The sequence below is a fragment of the Myxocyprinus asiaticus genome, chromosome 13 (genome assembly GCF_019703515.2).
Source record: "Myxocyprinus asiaticus isolate MX2 ecotype Aquarium Trade chromosome 13, UBuf_Myxa_2, whole genome shotgun sequence".
Lineage (NCBI taxonomy): Eukaryota > Metazoa > Chordata > Actinopteri > Cypriniformes > Catostomidae > Myxocyprinus > Myxocyprinus asiaticus.
This window is the reverse complement of record NC_059356.1, coordinates 47,611,027-47,634,051: the sequence shown is the minus strand read 5'-3', so window position 1 is coordinate 47,634,051 and position 23,025 is coordinate 47,611,027. Positions and strand designations below refer to the sequence as shown.

At 37.7% G+C, this 23,025-nt stretch overlaps 1 protein-coding gene across 2 annotated transcripts; it reads left to right on the top strand.

Annotated features, from left to right (window-relative positions):
• The first annotated feature begins 5,104 nt into the window (after window positions 1-5,104).
• Window positions 5,105-21,631, top strand: LOC127449845 (chromobox protein homolog 2-like). Of its 2 annotated transcripts, XM_051713436.1 has the most exons (5): window positions 5,105-5,235; window positions 5,320-5,363; window positions 9,659-9,724; window positions 16,888-16,957; window positions 17,730-21,631. In XM_051713436.1, exons 1-5 carry the CDS (start codon window positions 5,164-5,166, stop codon window positions 19,101-19,103), a joined length of 1,626 nt encoding a protein of 541 aa, XP_051569396.1. In that variant the 5' UTR covers window positions 5,105-5,163; the 3' UTR covers window positions 19,104-21,631. The 2 variants fall into 2 exon arrangements, with proteins under 2 accessions (XP_051569396.1, XP_051569397.1); XM_051713437.1 differs by lacking the exons at window positions 5,105-5,235; window positions 16,888-16,957 and having other exon boundaries at window positions 5,318-5,363.
• Window positions 21,632-23,025: the final 1,394 nt, after the last annotated feature.

The window sequence follows — 23,025 nt, the reverse complement described above, 5'->3', positions numbered from 1 at the left end:
TTTGGCACCTGCCCACACTGCCAAAAGCACCAAAAGTTGGTTAAATGACCATGGTGTTGGTGTGCTTGACTGGCCAGCAAACTCACCAGACCTGAACCCCATAGAGAATCTATGGGGTATTGTCAAGAGGAAAATGAGAAACAAGAGACCAAAAAATGCAGATGAGCTGAAGGCCACTGTCAAAGAAACCTGGGCTTCCATACCACCTCAGCAGTGCCACAAACTGATCACCTCCATGCCACGCCGAATTGAGGCAGTAATTAAAGCAAAAGGAGCCCCTACCAAGTATTGAGTACATATACAGTAAATGAACATACTTTCCAGAAGGCCAACAATTCACTAAAAATATTTTTTTTTATTGGTCTTATGATGTATTCTAATTTTTTGAGATAGTGAATTGGTGGGTTTTTGTTAAATGTGAGCCAAAATCATCACAATTAAAAGAACCAAAGACTTAAACTACTTCAGTCTGTGTGCATTGAATTTATTTAATACACGAGTTTCACAATTTGAGTTGAATTACTGAAATAAATGAACTTTTCCACGACATTCTAATTTATTGAGATGCACCTGTATATATATATATATATATATATATATATATATAGCCTATATTACCCTAATAATTTGCATTGGCCAGCGTGCATTTATAAAATTACTGCTAGCAAGTAAGAACATTCGTGGCAGTTTTATTAATATAATATTAAAAATTACTTACCTTGTTATGTTTTTTAAGTTTGATGGCAAGTTCTTGAAAGCCGATACCGTCATCGTGTATTTTGCTAAGCAGGCACAGAAGACATTTAAAAATGGCTTTTGGCACTCAAATGCATTGGGCAACGCTATATCTGAATGAAAACCCTTGTTCTGCGGAAACAAGAAGAACAAGACCTATTAGTCTATTTTAATTTAACGCTATTTATTCATTTAATAATTTCAAAGTAGAGAGGAACGGCAAATTGGAGTGGAGTAAAAAGTACGATATTATGCTTTTGAATGTAGCGAAATAAAGTAAAAGTTTCCAAAAATACAAATACTCTGATAAAGTACAGATACCTGAAAAATTTACTTAAGTACGGTAACGAAGTAAAAATACTTATTTACTGTCCACTGAGCACCGGTGCGCACCATCAACAATCAGCTCACCTGGTTACCACACACCTGAGGGCAATTAAGAGAAAGGGAGAGAAAGAGAAAAAGACAACACACACTCTACATACAGTACACACACTCAATACGGCAGGTCATCACGGTGGGAGACGTGGAAAAGAGCGCGAGCTGCAGAAAAACTGCTGACACTAAACGACACTGATAACAGCCGTAACTAACACTTTTCATAACATTCAAAATAACACATTCCAGCGCCGGATCGCTAGTCAAAATACACACAGATGAAACAGAAACTCCTAGTCAAGAAGTGGAGATGTTTCCTGTGGATTATACACATACCTGACGAAAGATATTTCAAAAAGTGGTGAGGACACGTCCCACCCGTCTCAACCCATAACTGACAGCGATGAATCTAATAATCATTCAGTGAATACTTGGAAACAACTGAGAAATACATCTTTTTTCCAAGTATCTATCATTGTGGTCATTGTTGTTGAGGAAATAAGCTCATCAACCCACGAGAGCCCCAACACCGTACACGTGCTGCAATAGTAGGTAGGCAAGTGGTCGGTGATGTGATTGGCCGCTGCAGCTGCTGTAAACAATCACAGGACTGGTTGCTGCTGTAATCAATCATGCTGGGTCTGTAGTCATTTATGCGTTCGGTGAGAGTTTAGGCAGTTTGACATGAATAAACCCCTACACAATGTCAACATCAACAATAATATACTTACATTTATATTTAATACATTTAGATACTTATTTTAGGGTGGCAATGCTTTTTCTTAGGGTGGCATTTGCCACCCTATGCCACCCCGGTAGATCCGCCCCTGCTTTCTTAATAAACGGCACATTGCAACTTTCAAGTCTGTTCCGACTTCAGGACAAATAATTGCCATGTCTAGTTTAAACACACAAACACAAACACAAAAGGAATGTGTGCTAAATTACAATATTCAGCACTAATGACACTAAATAACAAAATAAATACAATTTGATACCAATATGGTTAACATATAACACAAATAACCAAAACTAAACAAATACACTCATTAATCAACAAAACTATTGCAAAGATACGAACAGATAAATGAGAAACCCCTCCTTTAAAGACCGAAGTGGTATTGTCCAATTTCCTACTGGTGTAGCATATAAAGTGGAGCCGAACTTCCACATAACGGGATAGTTCACCCAAAAAATGAAAATTCTCTCATTATTCACTTACCCTGATGCCATCCCAGATGTGTATGACTGTCTTTCTTCAGCAGAGCACAAATGAAGATTTTTAGAAGATAGAGCTCTGTCAGATTCTTATAATGCAAGTAAACGGGTGCCAGCACTTTGACGGTCCAAAAGTCACATTTAGGCAGCATAAAAGTAATCCACACGACTCCAGTCGATCAATGAATGTCTTCTGAAGCAAACTGATACGTTTGTGTAAAATATTTACTTTTAAAATGCGCTTCCTGCCAGCAGTTGATGCATCACGTAGCTGTCGCGTGACGTAAGAGAGTTCGGATGCAGCGCTAATATTTACAACAGAAGAACAAACGTCACGCGAGAGTTCGTCCATTTCGACCAGCATCAGAGCACTGGACGGAAGCGCCAATTCAAAATGAAAAACTTTTTAATTATCGATTAGTTTCTTACATAAACCTATCGATTCATTTCAGAAGACATTAGTTGAGTCGTGTGGATTACTTTTATGCTGCCTAAATGTGACTTTTGGACCGTCAAAGTGCTGGCACCCGTTTACTTGCATTATAAGGACCTGACAGAGCTCGAGCTTCTTCTAAAATCATAATTTATGTTCTGCTGAAGAAATATATATATATACTGTATATATATATATATATACATACACACACACACACACACACACACACAAACAAAATATATACAGCATACACACCCACCAACCTCTTTATTAGGTACACTTGTACACATACTGTACTTAATCACATAAATATGTAGGTGTACAGGTGTTCCTAATAAAGTGATTGGTGTGTGTGTGTGTGTGTGTGTGTGTGTGTGTGTGTGTGTGTGTGTAAGCTATGAGCAAAATAATAAAACTATGTTTTATTTCAATTACCATTTTAATTTTAAATAATTCATGTAATACACAAAGAGAAAGTTCTATAAAGATACAGTATATTAAATGTATACATATGAAGTTAAAACCGGCTCTTTCAAAAGAGGATAACAATTTTTTTTATTATTATTATTCTTTTAAAATCAACAATAATAATAATAAAAAATAAAAATAATTACAAAAAAAAAAAAAAGACATCAAGCACCACAACATATTCCAAGCGGGTCACATAAACACCAGTCTAATTAACAGAATTAGAGAGCATAACTTGCTATCAGATATAAAGAGATCTTTAGAGTATGTAAATATGACTCAAAATTCACAAGTGTACATTGTATTTATTAAGAAGGATGTTAACTTTTAAACATTTTGGAAAAGCCAATCCAAAACACTTAACACTAGACACAATCCCAAAACAGATGACAAACACTCAAAAAAAGATTTTAGCCTATTTTTAACTTAATCTTTTTCATCTCTTTTGAGTCATTTTTTTACAATATTATGTGAATATATATAGGCCTATATATATATATATATATACATATACACTGATGGCCAAAAGTTTGGAATAATGTACAGATTTAGCTGTTTCAGAAGGAAATTGGTACTTTAATTCACCAAAGTGGCATTCAACTGATCACAAAGTATAGTCAGGACATTACTGATGTAAAAAACAGCACCATCACTATTTGAAAAAAGTCATTTTTGATCAAATCTAGACAGCAGCCATCACTCCAACATCTTATCCTTGAGTAATCATGATAAATTGATCATTTGGCACTAGAAAATCACTTGCCATTATATCAAACACAGTTGAAAGATATTTGGATCATTAAATGAAGCTTAACATTGTCTTTGTGTTTGTTTTTGAGTTGCCACAGTATGCAATAGACTGGCATGTCTTAAGGTCAATATTTGGTCAAAAATGGCAAAAAAGAAACAGCTTTCTCTAGAAACTCGTCAGTCAATCATTGTTTTGAGGAATGAAGGCTATACAATGCTTGAAATTGCCAAAAAACTGAAGACTTCATACAAGTGTGTACACTACAGTCTTCAAAGACAAAGGACAACTGGCCCTAACAAGGACAGAACGAGATGTGGAAGGCCAGATGTACAACTAAACAAGAGGATAAGTACATCAGAGTCTCTAGTTTGAGAAATAGACGCCTCACATGTCCTCAGCTGACAGCTTCATTGAATTCTACCCGCTCAACACCAGTTTCATGTACAACAGTAAAGAGAAGACTCAGGGGTGCAGGCCTTATGGGAAGAATTGCAAAGAAAAAGCCACTTTTGAAACAGAAAAACAAAAAGAAAAGAAACACAGACATTGGACAACAGATAATTGGAAAAGAGTGTTCTGGATCTTAACCCCATTGAGCTTTTGTGGGATCAGCTAGACTGTAAGGTGCGTGAGAAGTGCCCGACAAGACAGCCACATCTATGGCAAGTGCTACAGGAAGTGTGGGGTGAAATGTCACCTGTGTAGTATCTGCACATGGAGGATTTTTTGATGAGAACTCTTTGAAGTAGTTAAAATAATTTTTTTTTCAAACTGTAATAGTAATTTTTCATGTTATTAATGTCCTGACTATACATTGTGATCAGTTGAATGCCACTTTGGTGAATAAAAGTACCAATTTCTTTCCATAAGAGCAAAATCTGTACATTTATATATATATATATATATATATATATATAGGCCTATATATTCACGTAATATTGTTAAAAATTACTCATATACTCTTATATATAATAATTTATTATTTATCTTTCATTCTTAAATATGTGTGACGTCACTGGTACGGTGTCCGTCGAGAGTCATACTGGGGCTCTGCGCGTTTGTCAATCCGTTCCATCTGTTCTGTACTCTCTCTCTCTCTCTCTCTCTCTCTCTCTCTCTCTCTCTCTCTCTCTCTCTCACACACACACACACTCGCTCCTACAGATCGGGTTTAGTCATGGAGGAGTTGAGCGCGGTGGGTGAACAGGTCTTTGATGCCGAGTGTATTCTCAACAAACGCCTGAAGAAGGTAACAAACACACACACACACACATATCTAGCGTGCGTGAAATCTCTCCGTGAGTGTTTCTAAACGCGTGTTTTATTTGCACAGGGCAAACTGGAGTATCTGGTGAAGTGGAGAGGATGGTCGTCCAAGTAAGTGAGAACTGATTTGCACACTGCCTTCATTGTGTACATTTCTCTGTAAATGCAGAATATATAGGCGAAATGCGGAATATTTACTTCATTATGCCAGTACATTTCCTTGAACGCGATTATTGAGAAAGGGAGCGAGAGACACAATGAAAACAACAGCAGCAGCAGCGGCGTGTTTCCACGTCCACGCGTGAATGAATGCATGCACTGCTTTCTGTTTGATCCCACTGAGTCAGATGTGTTTGGGTTTGTTCAAAGGTAGTTTTGAACCATTATACTCTCTGTTGCATCTTAAGTCGAAACTTGTTTTTTTTTTATTTATTTTTTTTTTTATTCGTATTTTTCTTCGCGGTGTATCAAAGAAAAAAGGTAGAAAGGACCGAAAATGAAAAACATAAGCGCATTGTTTTTAATGCAACTGTACAGTGATCAACATCGTCACAGCTGCTACAATGGCTCTGGAGAAACATTGTATCACTTTCTGCACTGTTCTGTTACTTTGTAACACTTTGTTCTTTTTTGTAACAAAACACTTTGATGTCGCGCCGCCTGTAAAACAACAGCGAGTGATTTGTTTGAATTTAATTTTTTCATTAAAACAACTCCAGCTGCCCCCACTAATGCCCCCCAGTGCCCCCACTCACACTCTGTTACACTGTCGCCTCGCGCGCCACACCCCCCCCCCGCGCGAGCTTCCATCTTCTTCAGCGCGCGCCGTTCATTATTTACATTTCCACATATGTTTTGACTCTTTATTAGTACTTATTACAATGCTCGCACGAAAATAAGAGGGGAAAAGTGGATTTCTCCGTTGTTACTGATATATTATAAGATATGATGCATTAATACAGGTTTCCAAACATTTGAAACCTATTATCATAAAGTAATATTAGTGCTGAATCATACATTACAGTTGATTTACTTTTTAATAGGTGACAGCACTTTCAACCTCCAAAAATTGGGCGTTACGTTATTTGATCTGTTAACGAACAATAAATAAATTGTTTTTATATCACATTGTTCTGTTTGGCATTTCTAGTTTTGAGTTTAGGGCAACAGTAATGATGACCGGTTCAATAAACCGATTCAGTTTAAGTATTTGACATAATTGGATAACATGCTGATTGCTTTACTATGTTATACAAATACGTCTTTATAAAGGAGAAAGTGTCGATAAAAAAAAGATCAACTTCAGAGGGCAAATAATGCCGTAAAAAAGCAAAACAATACGTAAATTTCCAGTGTTGGGTGTAATGCATTACTAAGTAATTAATTACTGTATTTAAATTACTTTTTCATTGAAAAAGTAAAGTAAGGGATTACTCTTAATTTTTCAGTTACTTCTGATGTAATTGTGTTAAATACTGTGTAGACTCTAGAACAATTCTATATAAAACAAAAGTGAATTTAAAATCGAAATTGAATGTCTAATGTTAAAATATATGTTTTCTAATTTAACGCCGCCCCTTTAAATTCTTTTACTGGTTCATGAATAATTAATTTGATTTTATATGATTTATTTGAAAGAATTAAACGAACAGTTTCATGTCTATCCTTGTATTTTTCATCTGGTCGAGGTTGATCAGGATTTTAGAAAGTAATTAGTAATAAGTAATGCAATTACTTTTCACACAGAGTAATTAGTACAGTACATCTGTAGACAGATGTACTTAGTAGTTAGTAATTAGTTACTTTTTTAGAATAACTTACCCAACACTGTTAATTTCTCACACTGGTTCCCACAGTCATGGAAAACCTGGAAATATCAGGCAGTTTTTTTCAATTGTTTCAAGGCCTGGAAAAGTCATGGAAACAAAAACAAAAAAAGGGAATCTTAAAAGTCATGTACATTTCTGTACTGGATAAACATTTTCTAGTTCTGCTCTGCAAGATTGCGATTAAACTGATGTTGTGTTATAGATGTGCACTTATTACCTTGAATTTAGTTCATGTTAAATCATTAAAGTGTATACTGCAGTAAAACAGGATTTAAACACTGTGAATAGATACTGTGAAAAGAGTGCGATATTCTTAAAGTCAACATAAAATTAAGCTCATATTTACTTTCTTAAAACACATTCCTGGTCTTATTTTGAATGATTCGTCACTGTGCATTATTCCAAAGTAAAAATGTGTATCTTCCTAAAGTTTCAGTAAAATCAACATCATTTCTTTACATCCTCCTTTTAAAGAGACACTTTTCACCATAAAATCTGACAGATAAAATCAAGTTTTTTTTCCTCATTGGATTTTCAGTTACAATCAGAAGTATGTCACACAGAAGAAGCAAAATGGGTTGCGCGAATGCTGTTTTATGTTGACTCTAAGAAGTAATGTTGGGTTTAGCGGATCTGTTGTCATAGATAACTATGTTTTTATGCGTTAAATGAAATCCAGAGGGTCCAGACTGTTTGAAACGCCCTTTTTTCCCCTGTGCTATAAGCCCCTTGTTCAAGAATTAAGACTAATGTAAACTCATATGGCTCAACTTAAAGCCAGCAGGGTCATGTGACTCGTGTCTAAAGTCCAGTTCAACTCTACAGCTCTTCGGTTTACATTTAGAGTAGTTGACGCAAATTGGTATCCAAATGATATTCAAGGGGTGGCACACAAATGGCTTCACTGTTTTGCATGCTTGATTATGATGTTGTACAAGGCAGGTTGACATGACATTTCAGACCGTTTCAGCAGTGTCCTGCAGTGTGACATGCTGTAATGTTTTTAAACACATTTTTTTAGTTCTTTTTAATATTAGTTATGCTTCTACAATTATCGTTATGCATTCAGTTTTTATGGCCTCATGATAACTGAGAGACTAAATTAAATAGCATATGTTTTACCACAGGATAAAAAAGGTGAAAAGCAAAGTTGCAACCTATCTCAGAATGAACGTTAATATAACTACATTTTTGCAAACAGAGTTTTTCGTGCCACATTCTACGTTTCGCTGCAGTTTCCTGGTGAAATGAACACTAGAGGCGCTACAACAACTGTGCGTTTTATTCACTTTAAACACTTATTTTTCACTCTATTACTCACACACTGCTATGTTATGTTATTGAAACACTTTTACTTTAGCGCATCACTTAAAAAGCTACGTCATTTGGATGTGACGTTAAACCGAGGTCCTGACTCTTTGTGGTCATTAAAAATCCCAGGGCACTTCTCGTAAAAATTAGGGGTGTAACCCCAGTGTCCTGGCTAAATTCCCCCCATTGGCCCTTCTCAATCATGGCCTCCTAATAATCCCCATTCATTAATTGGCTGTTTAACTCTACTCTTTCCTCTCCACCAATAGCTGGTGTGTGGTGAGCGTACTGGTGCACTATGGCTGCCGTCGCATCATCCAGGTTGATGCTGCACACTGGTGGTGGTTGAGGAGAGTCCCCTGTTCACTGTGTAAAGTGCTTTGAGTGTAGTGTCAGAAAAGCGCTATATAAATGCAACATTCATTCATTCATACATGTTTGAATACTTCTATGACAGACTCACCTACTTTTACGCACTTATTCCAATGTGATTAGCTTCTGCGGTAGCTCGCTTGATAGAGTGTTGGACTCTAGGCTCGGACGTTCATGGTTTCAAACCCAGTCAAACACGGAAGCTGACACATGAGACGGAAGCATCATCAGTGCTTTATAAAATGTGCTTTTTATGTTGCATTTGCAACAAGAACACTGTCGGTTAGGTTAAAGTGTTGGTTAAAGATTTCTGCTTTGCTCACCTGTTCGTTTATCTTTTAGGACACTTTCGGTTAGGTTTAGGGTAAATTTTAAGGTTAGGGATGTGCGTTTTATTCATTGAAACCTCCATTTAAAATTCACCTTAAACACATTTGATTACAACTTAATTTCACTCACTTTTGGCGCCACCCACTGGACATTTCAGTGGGAAACTGCAGCTGAGTAATACGGCACGTAATTTTGGTTTGCAAAAATGTTGCAGTGGTCACGTAAATTTCACGAGATCAGGCTGCAAAATTTTGACCAGTTACCGGACCTTAGATGTTCACTTTCTTTTATTCAGACTGTATATACTACAAGTGCTACAAGTTTGGACACACCTACTCATTCATTTCAAATTATTTTTTAATCAATTTAGGTTTGTCTACAAAACGAATGTCAATGATTTACGCAAAAGCCTTTAGATCAAAAATCATAAATTCAGTCAAGTGTATCCAAAATTTTTACTTGTAGTGTATGTAACGTTTAAGTCTTGATGTTGAAAAGTTTGTGAACATGTGACATGTAAACTACCCTAATGTTAAAGAAGCCCTGGTCTGTTTTTTTTTTCAGGCACAACAGCTGGGAACCTCAAGAAAACCTTCTTGACCCGAGACTATTGGCTGCATTTAACAAGAGGTAAGACTTTTCATCCCATTGGACGAACAGGCCTTTCTGTGAGACAGACGCCCCCTTCCCATCCCCATGTGCAAACAATATGGGCTGAAACGCTTGGGAGGGCGTCAATGGGGCTCCATTTACGGGGCCATTCAGAGGCTGCAGACGTGTCCAGGCTCACGAGTCTCCCTGTAGTCTGAAAATCAAACATCGTTAAGCTCCTCAGCACAGACTGCTATTCTTTTTTCTTTACATTTGCGTGTCAGCCATGCATTTTTGGTTTCACAGTTTATGAAGGATCCATGTGAAAATGACACTCGGATTACTTGAGTAACAAAAACCACATGTTGACTTTAACTTATGTGCTACTGTTAAGTTACAACTAGATTTTTCTGCAGAACTTTGGCAATATAAAACTGAAAGCTACAATCTTTGGGTATTCCGGATGGTTGCCAGGGCATTGTTATATGGTTGCTAAGGTGTTCTGAGTGGTTGCTAGCGAGTGTTTAGGGTGGCTGCTTACTGGCTAAAGTCCACCCTTAAAGGGATAGTTCACTCAAAAATGAAAATTATTTCATCTTTTATAATTTACAGAACACAAATGAAGAATTTTATCTGTAGGTCCATATAATGCAAGTGAATGGTGACCAGAACTTTGAAATCCAAAAAAGCACATAAAGGCAGCATAAAAGTAAACTATATGACCCCAGTGGTTAAATCCATGTCTTCTTAAGTGATATGAAAGGTGTAGGTGAGAAACAAATCAATATTTAAGTCCTTTTTACTATAAATTCTCCTCGCTTTCCAGTAGGTGGCGATATGCTTGGAGAATGTGAATCGCCAAAAACAAAAGAAAAAGAACGTGAAAGTGATAGTGGAGATTTATAGTAAAAAAGACTTAAATATTGATCTGTTTCTCACCCACACCTATCATATTACTTCTGAAGACATGGATTAAACCACTGGAGTTTTATCGATTACTTTTATGCTGCCTTTATGTTCTTTTTGGACCTTCTGAGTTGTGGTCACCATTCACTTGCATTGTATGGACTAACAGAGCTGAGATATTCTTCTAAAAATCTTTATTTGTGTTCTGCAGAAGAAAGAAATTCATATACATCTGGGATGGCATGAGAGTGAGTAAATGATGAGAGAATTTTCATTTTTGGGTGAACTATCCCTTTAAGTCTGAGTAATAGTGATGCTTACAACTTATAACACATCCACTAAAAACAAAGAACAAAAATAAATAAATACAAAAATCCATGTTTTTTTGTTTTGTTTTGTTTTTTAAATTAGAATAACAGATTGACAAGAGTTGTGACGGGAAGTGAGCAGTGAGAACAGGAAGTGAAGAGGCGAGAGTGTTCATTCATAAAAACAGGAACTGGATTTCGCAACTGGGTTACTGTTATGTGCCATACCCAGTAGGGCTGCACAATTAAATCAAATATTTGAGATTACAATCACAGCTGCCACAATTAACTAATCGTGAAAAGTGTCAATTAAAGCAGGCCATATGGGTCTATTCATGTTGCATCAAAATTTGCAATTTAACGTGTGTGAATCATTTTAACCAATCAGAGGCTTGTCCATTGCTTGCTTCTGTGTATCATTTATTAAAAATTTTGAAGAACAGCTTTCATTTTTATGCTTCTTCCAGAGACCATTTAGGCAACTAACCTTGATTTAGTGGTTGTTATGATGTGCAGTCGACATAAAAAAATAAAGCATGCAGCTGATACAGCCAAAATAAGTATTTTAATATAAATTCTTTTAATCGTAATTAACCGCAATTAAAATATCAAGGGAAATATTTTTAAAATTATGATTTGTCATAATCGTGCCGCCATAATACTTAAAGGAGCATTCCGGGTTCAATACAAGTTAAGCTCAATCGACAGCATTTGTGGCATTATATTGATTAGCACAAAATAAATTTCGACTTTTAAAAAGAAAAAAAGCAAAAATCGAGGTTACAGTGAGACACTTACAGTGGAAGTGAACGTGGGACAGTTTTTGAACGTTAAAATACTCACTTGTTTGGGGGGGGGCCTGGGTAGCTCAGCGAGTATTGACGCTGACTATCACCCCTGGAGTTGTGAGTTCGAATCCAAGGCGTGCTGAGTGACTCCAGCCAGGTCTCCTAAGCAACCAAATTGGCCCGGTTGCTAGGGAGGGTAGAGTCACATGGGGTAACCTCCTTGTGGTCGCTATAATGTGGTTCTCGCTCTCAATGGGGCGCGTGGCAAGTTGTGCGTGGATTGCGGAGAGTAGCATGAGCCTCCACGTGCTGTGAGTCTCCGTGGTGTTGTGCACAACGAGACATGTGATAAGATCTGCAGATTGACGGTCTCAGAAGCGGAAGCAACTAAGACTTGTCCTCCGCCACCCAGATTGAGGTGAGTAACCGCGCCACCATGAGGACCTACTAAGTAGTGGGAATTGGGCACTCAAAATTGGGGAGAAAAGGGGATAAAATAAAATAAATACTTTTTCAAAAGTTTAGCCACAAGACATGTTAACATGATTTTAGTGTGATAAAATCACTTACTAACATTTTCTGTGTAAAATCATAGCCAATTTTACTACTTTTGTTGCCATGACAATGTCAACAAACCTCAAAATCCTAAAATGACTGTAAAAATTACAATTTAAACAACTTTACAGCTCAAATAATACATGAGTTTTGACAGAAGAATTGATGTACAATTGAAGTCAGAAGTTTACATACACCTTAGCCAAATACATTTAAACTCAGTTTTTCACAATTCCTGACATTTAATGGTAGAAAACATTCCCTGTCTTAGGTCAGTTAGGATCACTAGTTTATTTTAAGAATGTGAATATCAGAATAATAGTAGAGAGAATGATTTATTTCAGCTTTTATTTCTTTCATCACATTCCCAGTGGGTCAGAAGTTTACATACACTTTGTTAGTATTTAGTAGCATTGCCTTTAAATTGTTTAATTTGGGTCAGATGTTTTGGGTATCCTTCCACAAGCTTCTCACAATAAGTTGCTGGAATTTTGTCCCATTCCTCCAGACAGAACTGGTGTAACTGAGTCAGGTTTGTAGGCCTCCTTGCTCACACATGCTTTTTCAGTTCTGCCCACAAATGTTCTATCGGATTGAGATCAGGGCTTTGTGATGGTCACTCCAATACCTTGACTTTGTTGTCCTTAAACCATTTTGCCACAACTCTGGAGGTATGCTTGGGGTCATTGTTCATTTGGAAGACCCATTTGCGACCGAGATTTAACTACCTGGCTGATGTCTTGGGATATTGCTTCAATATATCCACATAATTTTTCCTTCCTCATGATGCCATCTATTTTGTGAAGTGCACCAGTCCCTCCAGCTGCAAAGCACCCCCACAACATGATGCTGCCACCCCCATGCTTCACGGTTGGGATGGTGTTCTTCGGCTTACAAGCCTCACCCTTTTTCCTCCAAACATAACGATGGTCATTATGGCCAAACAGTTAAAATTATGTTTCATCAGACCAGAGGACATTTCTCCAAAAAGTAAGATCTTTGTTCCCATGTGCACTTGCAAACTGTAGTCAGGCTTTTTTATGGTGGTTTTGGAGCAGTGGCTTCTTTCTTGCTGAGCAGCCTTTCAGGTTATGTTGATATAGGACTCGTTTTACTGTGGATATAGATACTTGTCTACCTGTTACCTCCAGCATCTTCACAAGGTCCTTTGCTGTTGTTCTGGGATTGATTTGCACTTTTCGCACCAAACTACGTTCATCTCTAGGAGACAGAATGCATCTCCTTCCTGAGCGGTGATGGCTGCGTGGTCCCATGGTGTTTATACTTGCGTACTATTGTTTGTACAGATGAACGTGGTACCTTCAGGCATTTGGAAATTGCTCCCAAGGATGAACCAGACTTGTGGAGGTCCACAGTTTTTTTCTGAGGTCTTGGCTGATTTCTTTTGATTTTCCCATGATGTCAAGCAAAGAGGCACTGAGTTTGAAGGTAGGCATTAAAATACATCCACAGGTACACCTCCAATTCAGTACACCTCCTATCAGAAGCTAATTGGCTAATTTTCTAAAGGCTTGACATCATTTTCTGGAATTATCCAAGCTGCTTAAAGGCACAGTTAACTTACTGTATGAAAACTTCAGACCCACTGGAATTGTGATATAGTCAATTAAAAGTGAAACAATCTGTCTGTAAACAATTGTTGGAAAAATTACTCGTGTCATGCACAAAGCAGATGTCCTAAATGACTTGCCAAAACTATAGTTTGCTAATATTAAATCTGTGGAGTGGTTAAATTAATGACTTCAACCTAAGTGTATGTTAACTTCTGACTTTAACTGTACATATTATAAAAATATTATAAATTGTTATTTTTTTAATGGAACAGTTCCAATTTATCAGCAAATTTAAAAGTAGTATTTTAGAATTGGTCAGATTAGCTATATTCATTGTAAAGATAAGAGCCTATGCTTTGAAACAACACCTAATTTGTGCAGATCAAGCAAGTGGTTGTTGAGTAATACCATAATATTTGTTTTTTCATGATCCAGGTTCAAGATGTTAAAGAAAAAGAGGGATGTGTCTAAATTGATTTTTGTGGTAATCAACATTATGCCACAAATGCTGTCGATTGAGCTTAACTTGTGTTGAACCCGGAATATTCCTTTAATACTTTTTACTGAGGGCTTGTCAAGTTGCTAAAATGCTTATAATTTAACCCAAGACTGTTTGTTAAAATAAGACATAATAAGACAATAAGATAATTTGTTTGATGTTAAAATTTGAATGATGTCTTCTCCTATCCCAGCTTTAAGGGATAGTTCACCCCAAAATGAAAATTCTGCCATGATTTACTCACAAGCACCCTCCAAGTATGACTTACTTTCTTCCATGGAACACAAAGCACATATTATTCAGACTTTATGAAAAAAAGATGGAACAAAATTGATTGGTGACTGAGTGTAATTTATTTTTTGTTTTCCAAGAAAGAAAGTCACACAGAACAATATGAGGATGTGTAAATAACAGAATTTTCGTTTTTGGATCAACTATCCCTTTAGAGAAAACTGTAAGTAATACAGCCTTCAAGTGGAGTCGGGAATATCGTAATTACGAATTCCAAGCATATGAATGACCAAGCAAAGTCATATTTACCAATGGGAAAACTCAGAAATCTGATGCTGTGACACTAGAAGGGGTGTGTCGTCATGAAAAATTATGGAAAGTGATGATTTTACAAAACTATTTCAATTTTAGTGCTTTACATAAACAATATTAATTTGTAATATATGACAGATCATATACAGCTCTGGAAAACATTAAGAGACCACTCTAAATGTTTCTTAAATCAACATCTCTACATGTATGGCAGCTATTCCATTCCAGTGTCTGTTGCATTCCTGCTTGAATTTTTGTGCCAGGAGCAGCATGAAATCACCCAACAGCAATGTGAAAGACTGGTAGAGAACATGCCAAGACGCATGAAAGCTGTGATTGAAAATATGGGTTATTCCAACAAATATTGATTTCTGAATTCTTCCAGAGTTAAAACACTAGTATTGTGTTGATTAAAAAATTGTTTTCTTTGCATTATTCGAGACCTGAAAACACTGCATCTTTTTTTGTTATTTTGACCAGCTGTCATTTTCTGCAAATAAATGCTCTAAATGTTGTCAGTACTTTATAGAATAAAACACAATTTTAATCAGACACATACCTATAAATAGTAAATCCAGAGAAAGTGAACATTTGGAGTGGTCTATTAATTTTTATTCCAGAGCTGTAGTTTATAATGTAAAGCTTATGGCTTTGCATTTGTTTTATGCAAATTAATTACTAATTTGCCTGATAAAATGCATTAATAAATTATATAGGTCATGTAAAATTGATGCAGTTGTATTCACTTATGCTTAATCACCGGTACATCAGAGGTTTTGATGTTGATAATTGTGCATTTGTTGTTGTTTGGCTGCTTCCGTATTTTGTTTCAGACTTGAATGCATGACATGCAAGGCATAGTATACAGGATAAACCCCTGGCGGGATTGATTTTTTTGATGACAACTGTTTGACTTGAATGCATGACATGCAAGGCATAGTATACAGGATAAACCCCTGGCGGGATTGATTTTTTTGATGACAACTGTTTGACTGAACTTATCCTGCTTATTACTTGGCTACTAACCAAATAAACAATTAAACATAAAATATTAATTTGCGGGGGGCCTGGGTAGCTCAGTGAGTATTGACGCTGACTATCACACGTGGAGTCGTGAGTTCGAATCCCAGGGCATGCTGAGTGACTCCAGCCAGGTCTCCTAAGCAACCAAATTGTCCCAGTTGCTAGGGAGGGTAGAGACACATGGGGTAACCTCCTCGTGGTCACTATAATGTGGTTCGCTCTCGGTGGGGTGCGTGGTGAGTTGTGCGTGGATGCCGCGGATAATAGCGTGAAGCCTCCACACGTGCTATGTCTCCGCGGTAACGCGCTCAACAAGCCACATGATAAGATCCGCGGATTGACGGTCTCAGACGCGGAGGCAACTGAGATTCGTCCTCCGCCACCTGGATTGAGGCGAGTCACTACGCCACCACGAGGACCTAGAGCGCATTGGGAATTGGGCATTCCAAAAAGGGGAGACATTTTTTTATTTTTTATTAATTTGCATTGAAATTATGTAATTATGTGAGAAGAAAGAAAGCTTATTTTGAGAAAATGACTGTCTGACTCCTCATTATCCAGCATATTACAAGACTACTTTCCAAAAAAATGAATGGCCATGAAACACTGATTTGAGTTAAAATTGTTTTATTAGCTCATTTTGTAGAGATCGCAAATTGATCAGAGAAGTAGGAAAGATGACTCGCAATACCCGGATGACCGGTCCGATATGACTTAATCCCCAGATGTGCTGTTGTTATTCAGAAATGTCACACCGCTAGATGGCACCATTGATCAATCAGAATCGAGTATTCCACAGACACATGTAATAAGTCATAATTAAGAATGTCCGACTCGGATGTAGGAGCTTCCCAGATGCATTTGAAGGCTTCCCCAAAATCAAAATATACATAAAATTCACTAAAAACGGTTAGGTTGTTTGGCTGATTTATCCCCTGGCTGACATATATGTCGATGACTATTTATATGTGACTTTTTCATTTGTGTATGTTATAATTATGTTTAGGGAGCAAGAGAAAGAACTCTTGATCCATAAGAAGGGTAAGAGGCCTCGTGGACGACCCAGAAAAATTTTGGTGAGTATGCCTCAAAAAGTACCATATTTTCCGGAATATAAGTTTTTTTTTCATCATCTGAAAGGTCCTGCAACTCATAGTCCGAAGAGATTTATATTCTTAATTTATACGTAACTGATGTCGGCTGGTCAAACACGCGCATCAAAAACACATGCGTTTTAACGTTGCCAATTCAGAATATTTTGCCTTTACAAAGTTCTTTATGCAACCGGTTTAAATATTTTGTCCATCATAAGATTATTGTTCTAACAAACTCTAAACCACTGTCAAATGCAACTCCACAAATGCCCATAAAATGACATTTCATCACACACGTAGTAAAACCATTCAGTCAGTGAACCGGATAATTAAGACATTGCAAAGAGAGTTGCAAATATCAGAAATATCCACAGATAGACAGTCGCTTACATTAATGAATTAATAGAATGCAACATGCATATTGTTGTCTCACAGACTAAAAATTGTTTAACCGTTTATAACAAGCCCAAAAACACAGTGATATGATGAGTAGATTCTGAGGTACTCTAATCTTTACAGAGCGCGTTGACATCTAAACCGTGAAGGGAGGTCGGGTGGCTGCTCCCGGGTCATAGTGCCTGCCACATGCGACCTCCATCAGTGCGACTTATCTGTTTTTGTTTTCTCTCTCAACAATGCAATTTTGACCCGATGTGACTTATAGTCAGGTGGGACTTTTTTTTCCGGAAAAACCTAATCAAAATCTCAAATGTAACTCAAGTTCTTCAACGTTTTGTACATATTTCATTCACAGGAAAGCATTCCAGCCATGTCAACATTGTCAAAATCCAGCAGCTCGTCCTCATCATCTTCATCCTCTGGTTCATCCTCCTCTTCCTCGTCATCTTCGTCGTCTTCAGACGATGACGATGAAGACGTTAACAACAGGAATCCAAATCCCAGCCCTCGTCCGCGAGAGCTTCTCCCAGTCCCTCAAAAGAAAGCGCAGATTGTGGTTGCCAAGACGGAACCTCCAAAGAAACGAGGGAGGAAAGCTCTTCCTCCAGAACTCAAGGCGCTGCGTCAAGCCAAAGGTCCAAAAGACTCTGAGCTACGAGGTAGCATAAAGAAACCGCTAATGCCTGCTAGCTTCATGTATACTGGGTTAAACAGAACCTCTGGACGAGACCAAGTCGCACCACACAACAGAGGAACTTTTACCCAGAGCACCTCTGTGAAGAGTTCACTAAGTTCCGCTGGTCGATCTGTCGGATCCACCTCGCCTTCACCACTAAGTCGCCTGTCGCAATCCAAAACGGCTTCCGATTTTAAGCTCTCTGTTTCGGACATGTCCAGCGGAGGAGCTGAACCCAAAACAATGACAAGCAAATCTCCAGGAGTAGCTGCGTTGAATTTACACAACTCAACAAGTAATGGCAACAGACAGGTGTGTTTGCAACCTCCAGCTGTGTCTCCTAACATACAGAGGAAACAGGAGGCTTCAGATCAGAGTCCACCTCTGAGAGCAGTTATTCCAAAATCCTCGTCAAGCTCCTTTTCATCTCAGAAAACTCCCTCCAGCCTCCAAGCTCTCAACCTGCAAAGCGCCAACAAAACCACACAGGGCAACGGTACCTCTGCCGCTAACAATAGTATTCACATGAAGGGTTCCACCAACCCTGGCAGGAAAAGCACTGGATTTAACACAAGACACAAGCACAGCTCTGCACCAAACACTCCTAGTGAGTACACAAGCACCCAGCAAGTCCTCAAGAATCCACAACGAGACAAATCCAAAGCAGACGAAGCCAGGGATTTGTCAGAGAGACTCGGGAAGAAGAATCAAGGTCAAACGGAGAAGATTCCACCCCAGACTCCAACGAAAGAGAGCCGAGATTCCCAACTGGTGCAAGACAGAGCATCGGCTAAAGATGTTTTGAAACAAGGAAAGACCCTGAGCGAACTGAGCACTGGAGAAGAAGGAAGCAGCTCGGATTCCGACCATGATTCCTCGTTCCAGATCAACAACCAGGATCTGTCCATCTCTGTGCATGCAGGTCAGGACTGGAGGCCAACACGGAGCTTGATCGAACACGTGTTTGTCACTGACGTCACCGCAAACCTTGTCACGGTCACAGTAAAGGAGTCGCCCACCAGCGTAGGGTTCTTTAGCATCCGCAACTATTGAATGTCGTCAACTGGACACATAGCTACTCTGGGAAAGTTGGAACAGCTAAGAGAAAATGATGGAAGTTCAGAGGATTTAAAGAAGTCAAAGGAGCATTTTGGTGTCGAGATCTTAATAGATTTTACTCTCACTTGTTTTTACTCAACGCTGAATTGTCTTGGTTACTTTTGAAGTTTTGAAAGAAGACCAATGCCTAATGACTTGTATAATCTTTCCTGATGTTTAGTAAAAGAAGAACTGTTTGTCTGTTACAGTTGCTGTACTATATCTTAAGTTTAGAGGTATACTTGGTTTTCCACATGCCGTAACATCTCGCGCACTGTCGAGCGCTCAGCCTTTCAAAGTATACTCTTTTGAACACGAGCACAATCGGACGCGTTCGTACGATGTGCAAAGATGCGGACTGTCCGCCTGTCTAGAAAAGCTAGGCTGCACATGGACAGTCCTCGCATACTGTGCTGATGACAACATTTTCATCATGCACACTGTGCGTGAGACGATCCATCACTTGGAAAACCAAAGTAAACTTAAGCCTTTAGGAATGCAATTAATCTTAAAACGAGGGATTCGCTATTCTTCCTGGTTTTCTCGGCAGAGATTGTTTCTAGTTCTCTTAAAGTTAATTCTGAATACGGTATTCGGAAAAAAGAAAGTAACAAGATCAGGAATGTATCCAAAGTGGTTTTAAGGGGTAGTTCATCCAAGAATATTTGTTTCTGAGTGAACTGTCCATTTAATGCTGAATCTCAAATCACAATTTTAAAGATGCTCGTTTTTAGAGCTATCGTCTTTTTCCCTCCTGATATGATTGTGGGTGTCCTTTTGATACTACAAAACAATTTTCTGTTTATTTATTATGTCTTACTGATTTTGTTCTTTGGTGATATGCTCAAACACACAGTAAAGATTTGTTTTGTACTAAATTCATCATCATCTGTTTTAAATCAGAACTCGTGAATATATCACAATTTATCCTTCAGAACGATTCAGGTCATGTTTTAGTCTCTAACATCAAGTGCACTGATAATGAAGCGTGAGTCCATCTAAAACACAACTCTTCATTTTAAAGAGTCATTTACCCAAAAATGAAAATTCAGTTCCAATCATTTACTTAGCCGTATGTTGCTAAAGAGATTGTTTTTTCTCAGATGTTTCTTCTTAAATCCCTGAAGAGAAATAAGAAACACAAATAAGTGAATTTCTGACTTGGAGTAAGAGTGTGGAGCTCTACAAATTAATGCGGAAAGCATAGTTCAGATCATGTGAATTTGGAAGAATTTGATAACTATTCGTGTTCATATTAAGACTAGTTTCAGCAAAGGTCTTTATATGCACTCCGTTTAATCTCATTGCTTTTTAAAAGAAACCACAATGAAAGAGATACAGTATCATTAGTTATGTTCTTTCTAATTGGTTTGACAAATATTTATTTTCTGATTAATTTCGATCTTCATTTAAACGATCCTCATATGGTTTCTCAACTTTTTCAAAAGTGATCAAAATGGACATTATGGCTGAAATAAACCCAAATGAATCTGAATTTAATCAAATCGTATCTGAGTTTAATCAAATCGGGAAATTTGTATTGATGCCCAGCCTTAGTTGACATAAATGCTGCGTAAAATAGACAAGATTATTAAAAAAAAATGCTTGGTTTCAGCTTGGTAAAGATCCCACCAGTTTTTGCTCATAGGCTGTAGGGAGTTTTCCAAGCATGTACGGCATGCTGTCACGCTTGTAGTTACTGCAGTTTGAACGTCTGCGTGTCACCGCAGGGCTTGTGTTATCAGCCTTTGCTCATTCCTGACTGGAGCAAGATAATTGCGAGATGAACAGAAGGCATGAGATAGTCTATATCTTTCTCTCTCCTGCATAAGGGCTGAGATAAGAAAATACATGTGCTGAGGTTACTGTCTGTCTCAGCATTTCACCACCAGGTTCCTCTTAGCATACTTATGTAAGCTGCTCTCACAACTGCCAGACACTGCAGACCTGATGTACTGCGCAGGAGGGTTTGGATTTCAACATGTGCACATGTAACTCTCAATGCATGTTGATGTTTGTAGCATATAGTGGCCCCCAAAAAAGTATTTGAACACTTAAGCAACACTTAAAAATGACTGAATGTCATTGCATTAGATAACAAAATTTGAATGCAAGTGGCATTAATTTTATTAAGCTAACATAAGCACATTTTTCAAGCAAAACATTTGACAAAATGAAGTTAGGGTTAGGTTATTCTTATGTTTGAAATGATAAAACAGATATACAGAAAGTATTGTGATACTTATGTTTGTGAAATGTTAGTGGAACATGTTCATAGTTGATGTGCTGATCTACACTTGGCTGAGAAAATCTCCAGCAGCTTTTGAGCACAGATTAATACGGAGCCCCTTAGAGGACAGGGCAGGATTTTTTTTTTTTTCTGAAATGGTTTTGCGTTCCCTCTTAATAGTATGTGTTCCCTCACAAAAAAATGAACCATGGTTTTACTACAGTAACCATAGTTATAATATAAGAACTCAAAACTTATTGCAAGGAAATGGAAACTGTTGCGAGGAAACGCAAAATGTATTGCGAAGAAATGCTAAATATTGCGACGGAACACAAACTATTGTGAGGAAAGCAAAACTTATTGTTAGGGAACGCATAACTTTTTGCGAGGAAATGCTAACTATTGCAAAGGAACGCAAATTACTGCAAGGGAACGGGAACTATTGCAAGAAAAGCAAACTATTGAGAGGGAATGCAAAACCTATTGCGAGGGAACACAAAATATTGCCAGGGAAGGTGGAACTTATTGCGAGGGAACGCATATTTTATTGCGATGTAACAAACTAATGAGAGTTTTGTTGCGAAGGATCCCTTAAAATTTTCTTATTGCGAGGGTACGCAAACTATTGCCAGGGAATGCAAAACTTATTATGAGGAAACGCAAACCTAATTGCAAGGGAATGCAATCTATTGCCAGGGAACACGGAACTTATTGCGAGGGAATGCAAAATATTGCAAGTTCTGTTGCGAAGGAACGCAAACTACTGCAAAGTAACGCAAAGCGTTTTGCAAGGGAATGCAAAACGTATTGCTAGGGAACGCAAACTATTGCAAGTAAACGGCAACTGTTTCCATGGAATGCAAAACGTATTACGAGGGAATGGAACTATTGCAAGTAAATGCAAAACTTATTGCGAGGGCACGCAGACCATTGTGAGGGAATGCTAAATTTATCGTGTGGGAACGCAAACTATTGCCAGGGAACGCAAAACTTTTTCAGAAAAAAAGATTGCTGCTCTGTGCTCTAAGGGGCTCCGTACTCTGTAGATGATACTTTCACATTCAGAAAATTTTAAGGGAGGCTTAAATTAAACAGCCTTTTTTTATTTATTTATTTTTTTATTTTTAAATATATGTTGTATATACAGTACTGTGCAAAAGTCTAAGGCACATTAGATTTTTCACAACATTTTTTGTCTTAAGATGGTTCTTTTATATATTCTGCTTTTAGTGTATCAGTAGGAAATATCAATTTTAGATTTCAGTATTCCCTTTGCAAATAGAATTGAATAGAAGTAGAACAAGGTTATATAAATAGGATATAAGGAATAGAACTCAACAGATGTCATGGCCCTCACAGAGCCCGGATCTCAACATCATTGAGTCAGTCTGGGATTACATAAAGAGACAGAAGTAACTGAGACAGCCGAAATAGATAGAAGAACTGTGGTGAATTCTCCAAGAAGCTTGAAACTTCCTATCTGCCAACAACTAAGAAAAACTGTGTCCAGGTGTACCTAGGAGAATTGGGACTGTTTTAAAGGTAAAGGTGGTCACACCGAATATTCATTTAGCTTTGTATGTTTACTGGACTTTGTAATGTGATGTTAATTGATAAATGAAAACTATTTATGTCATTATTTTTTAA

Coding starts and splice junctions, on each gene's coding strand:
- LOC127449845 (XM_051713436.1), top strand. CDS start 5,164: ATGGAGGAGTTGAGCGCGGTGGGTGAACAGGTCTTTGATGCCGAGTGT. Junction 5,364..9,658: donor TGGAGAGGATGGTCGTCCAA/GTAAGTGAGAAC, acceptor TTTTTTTTTCAG/GCACAACAGCTGGGAACCTC. Junction 9,725..16,887: donor TTGGCTGCATTTAACAAGAG/GTAAGACTTTTC, acceptor AATTATGTTTAG/GGAGCAAGAGAAAGAACTCT.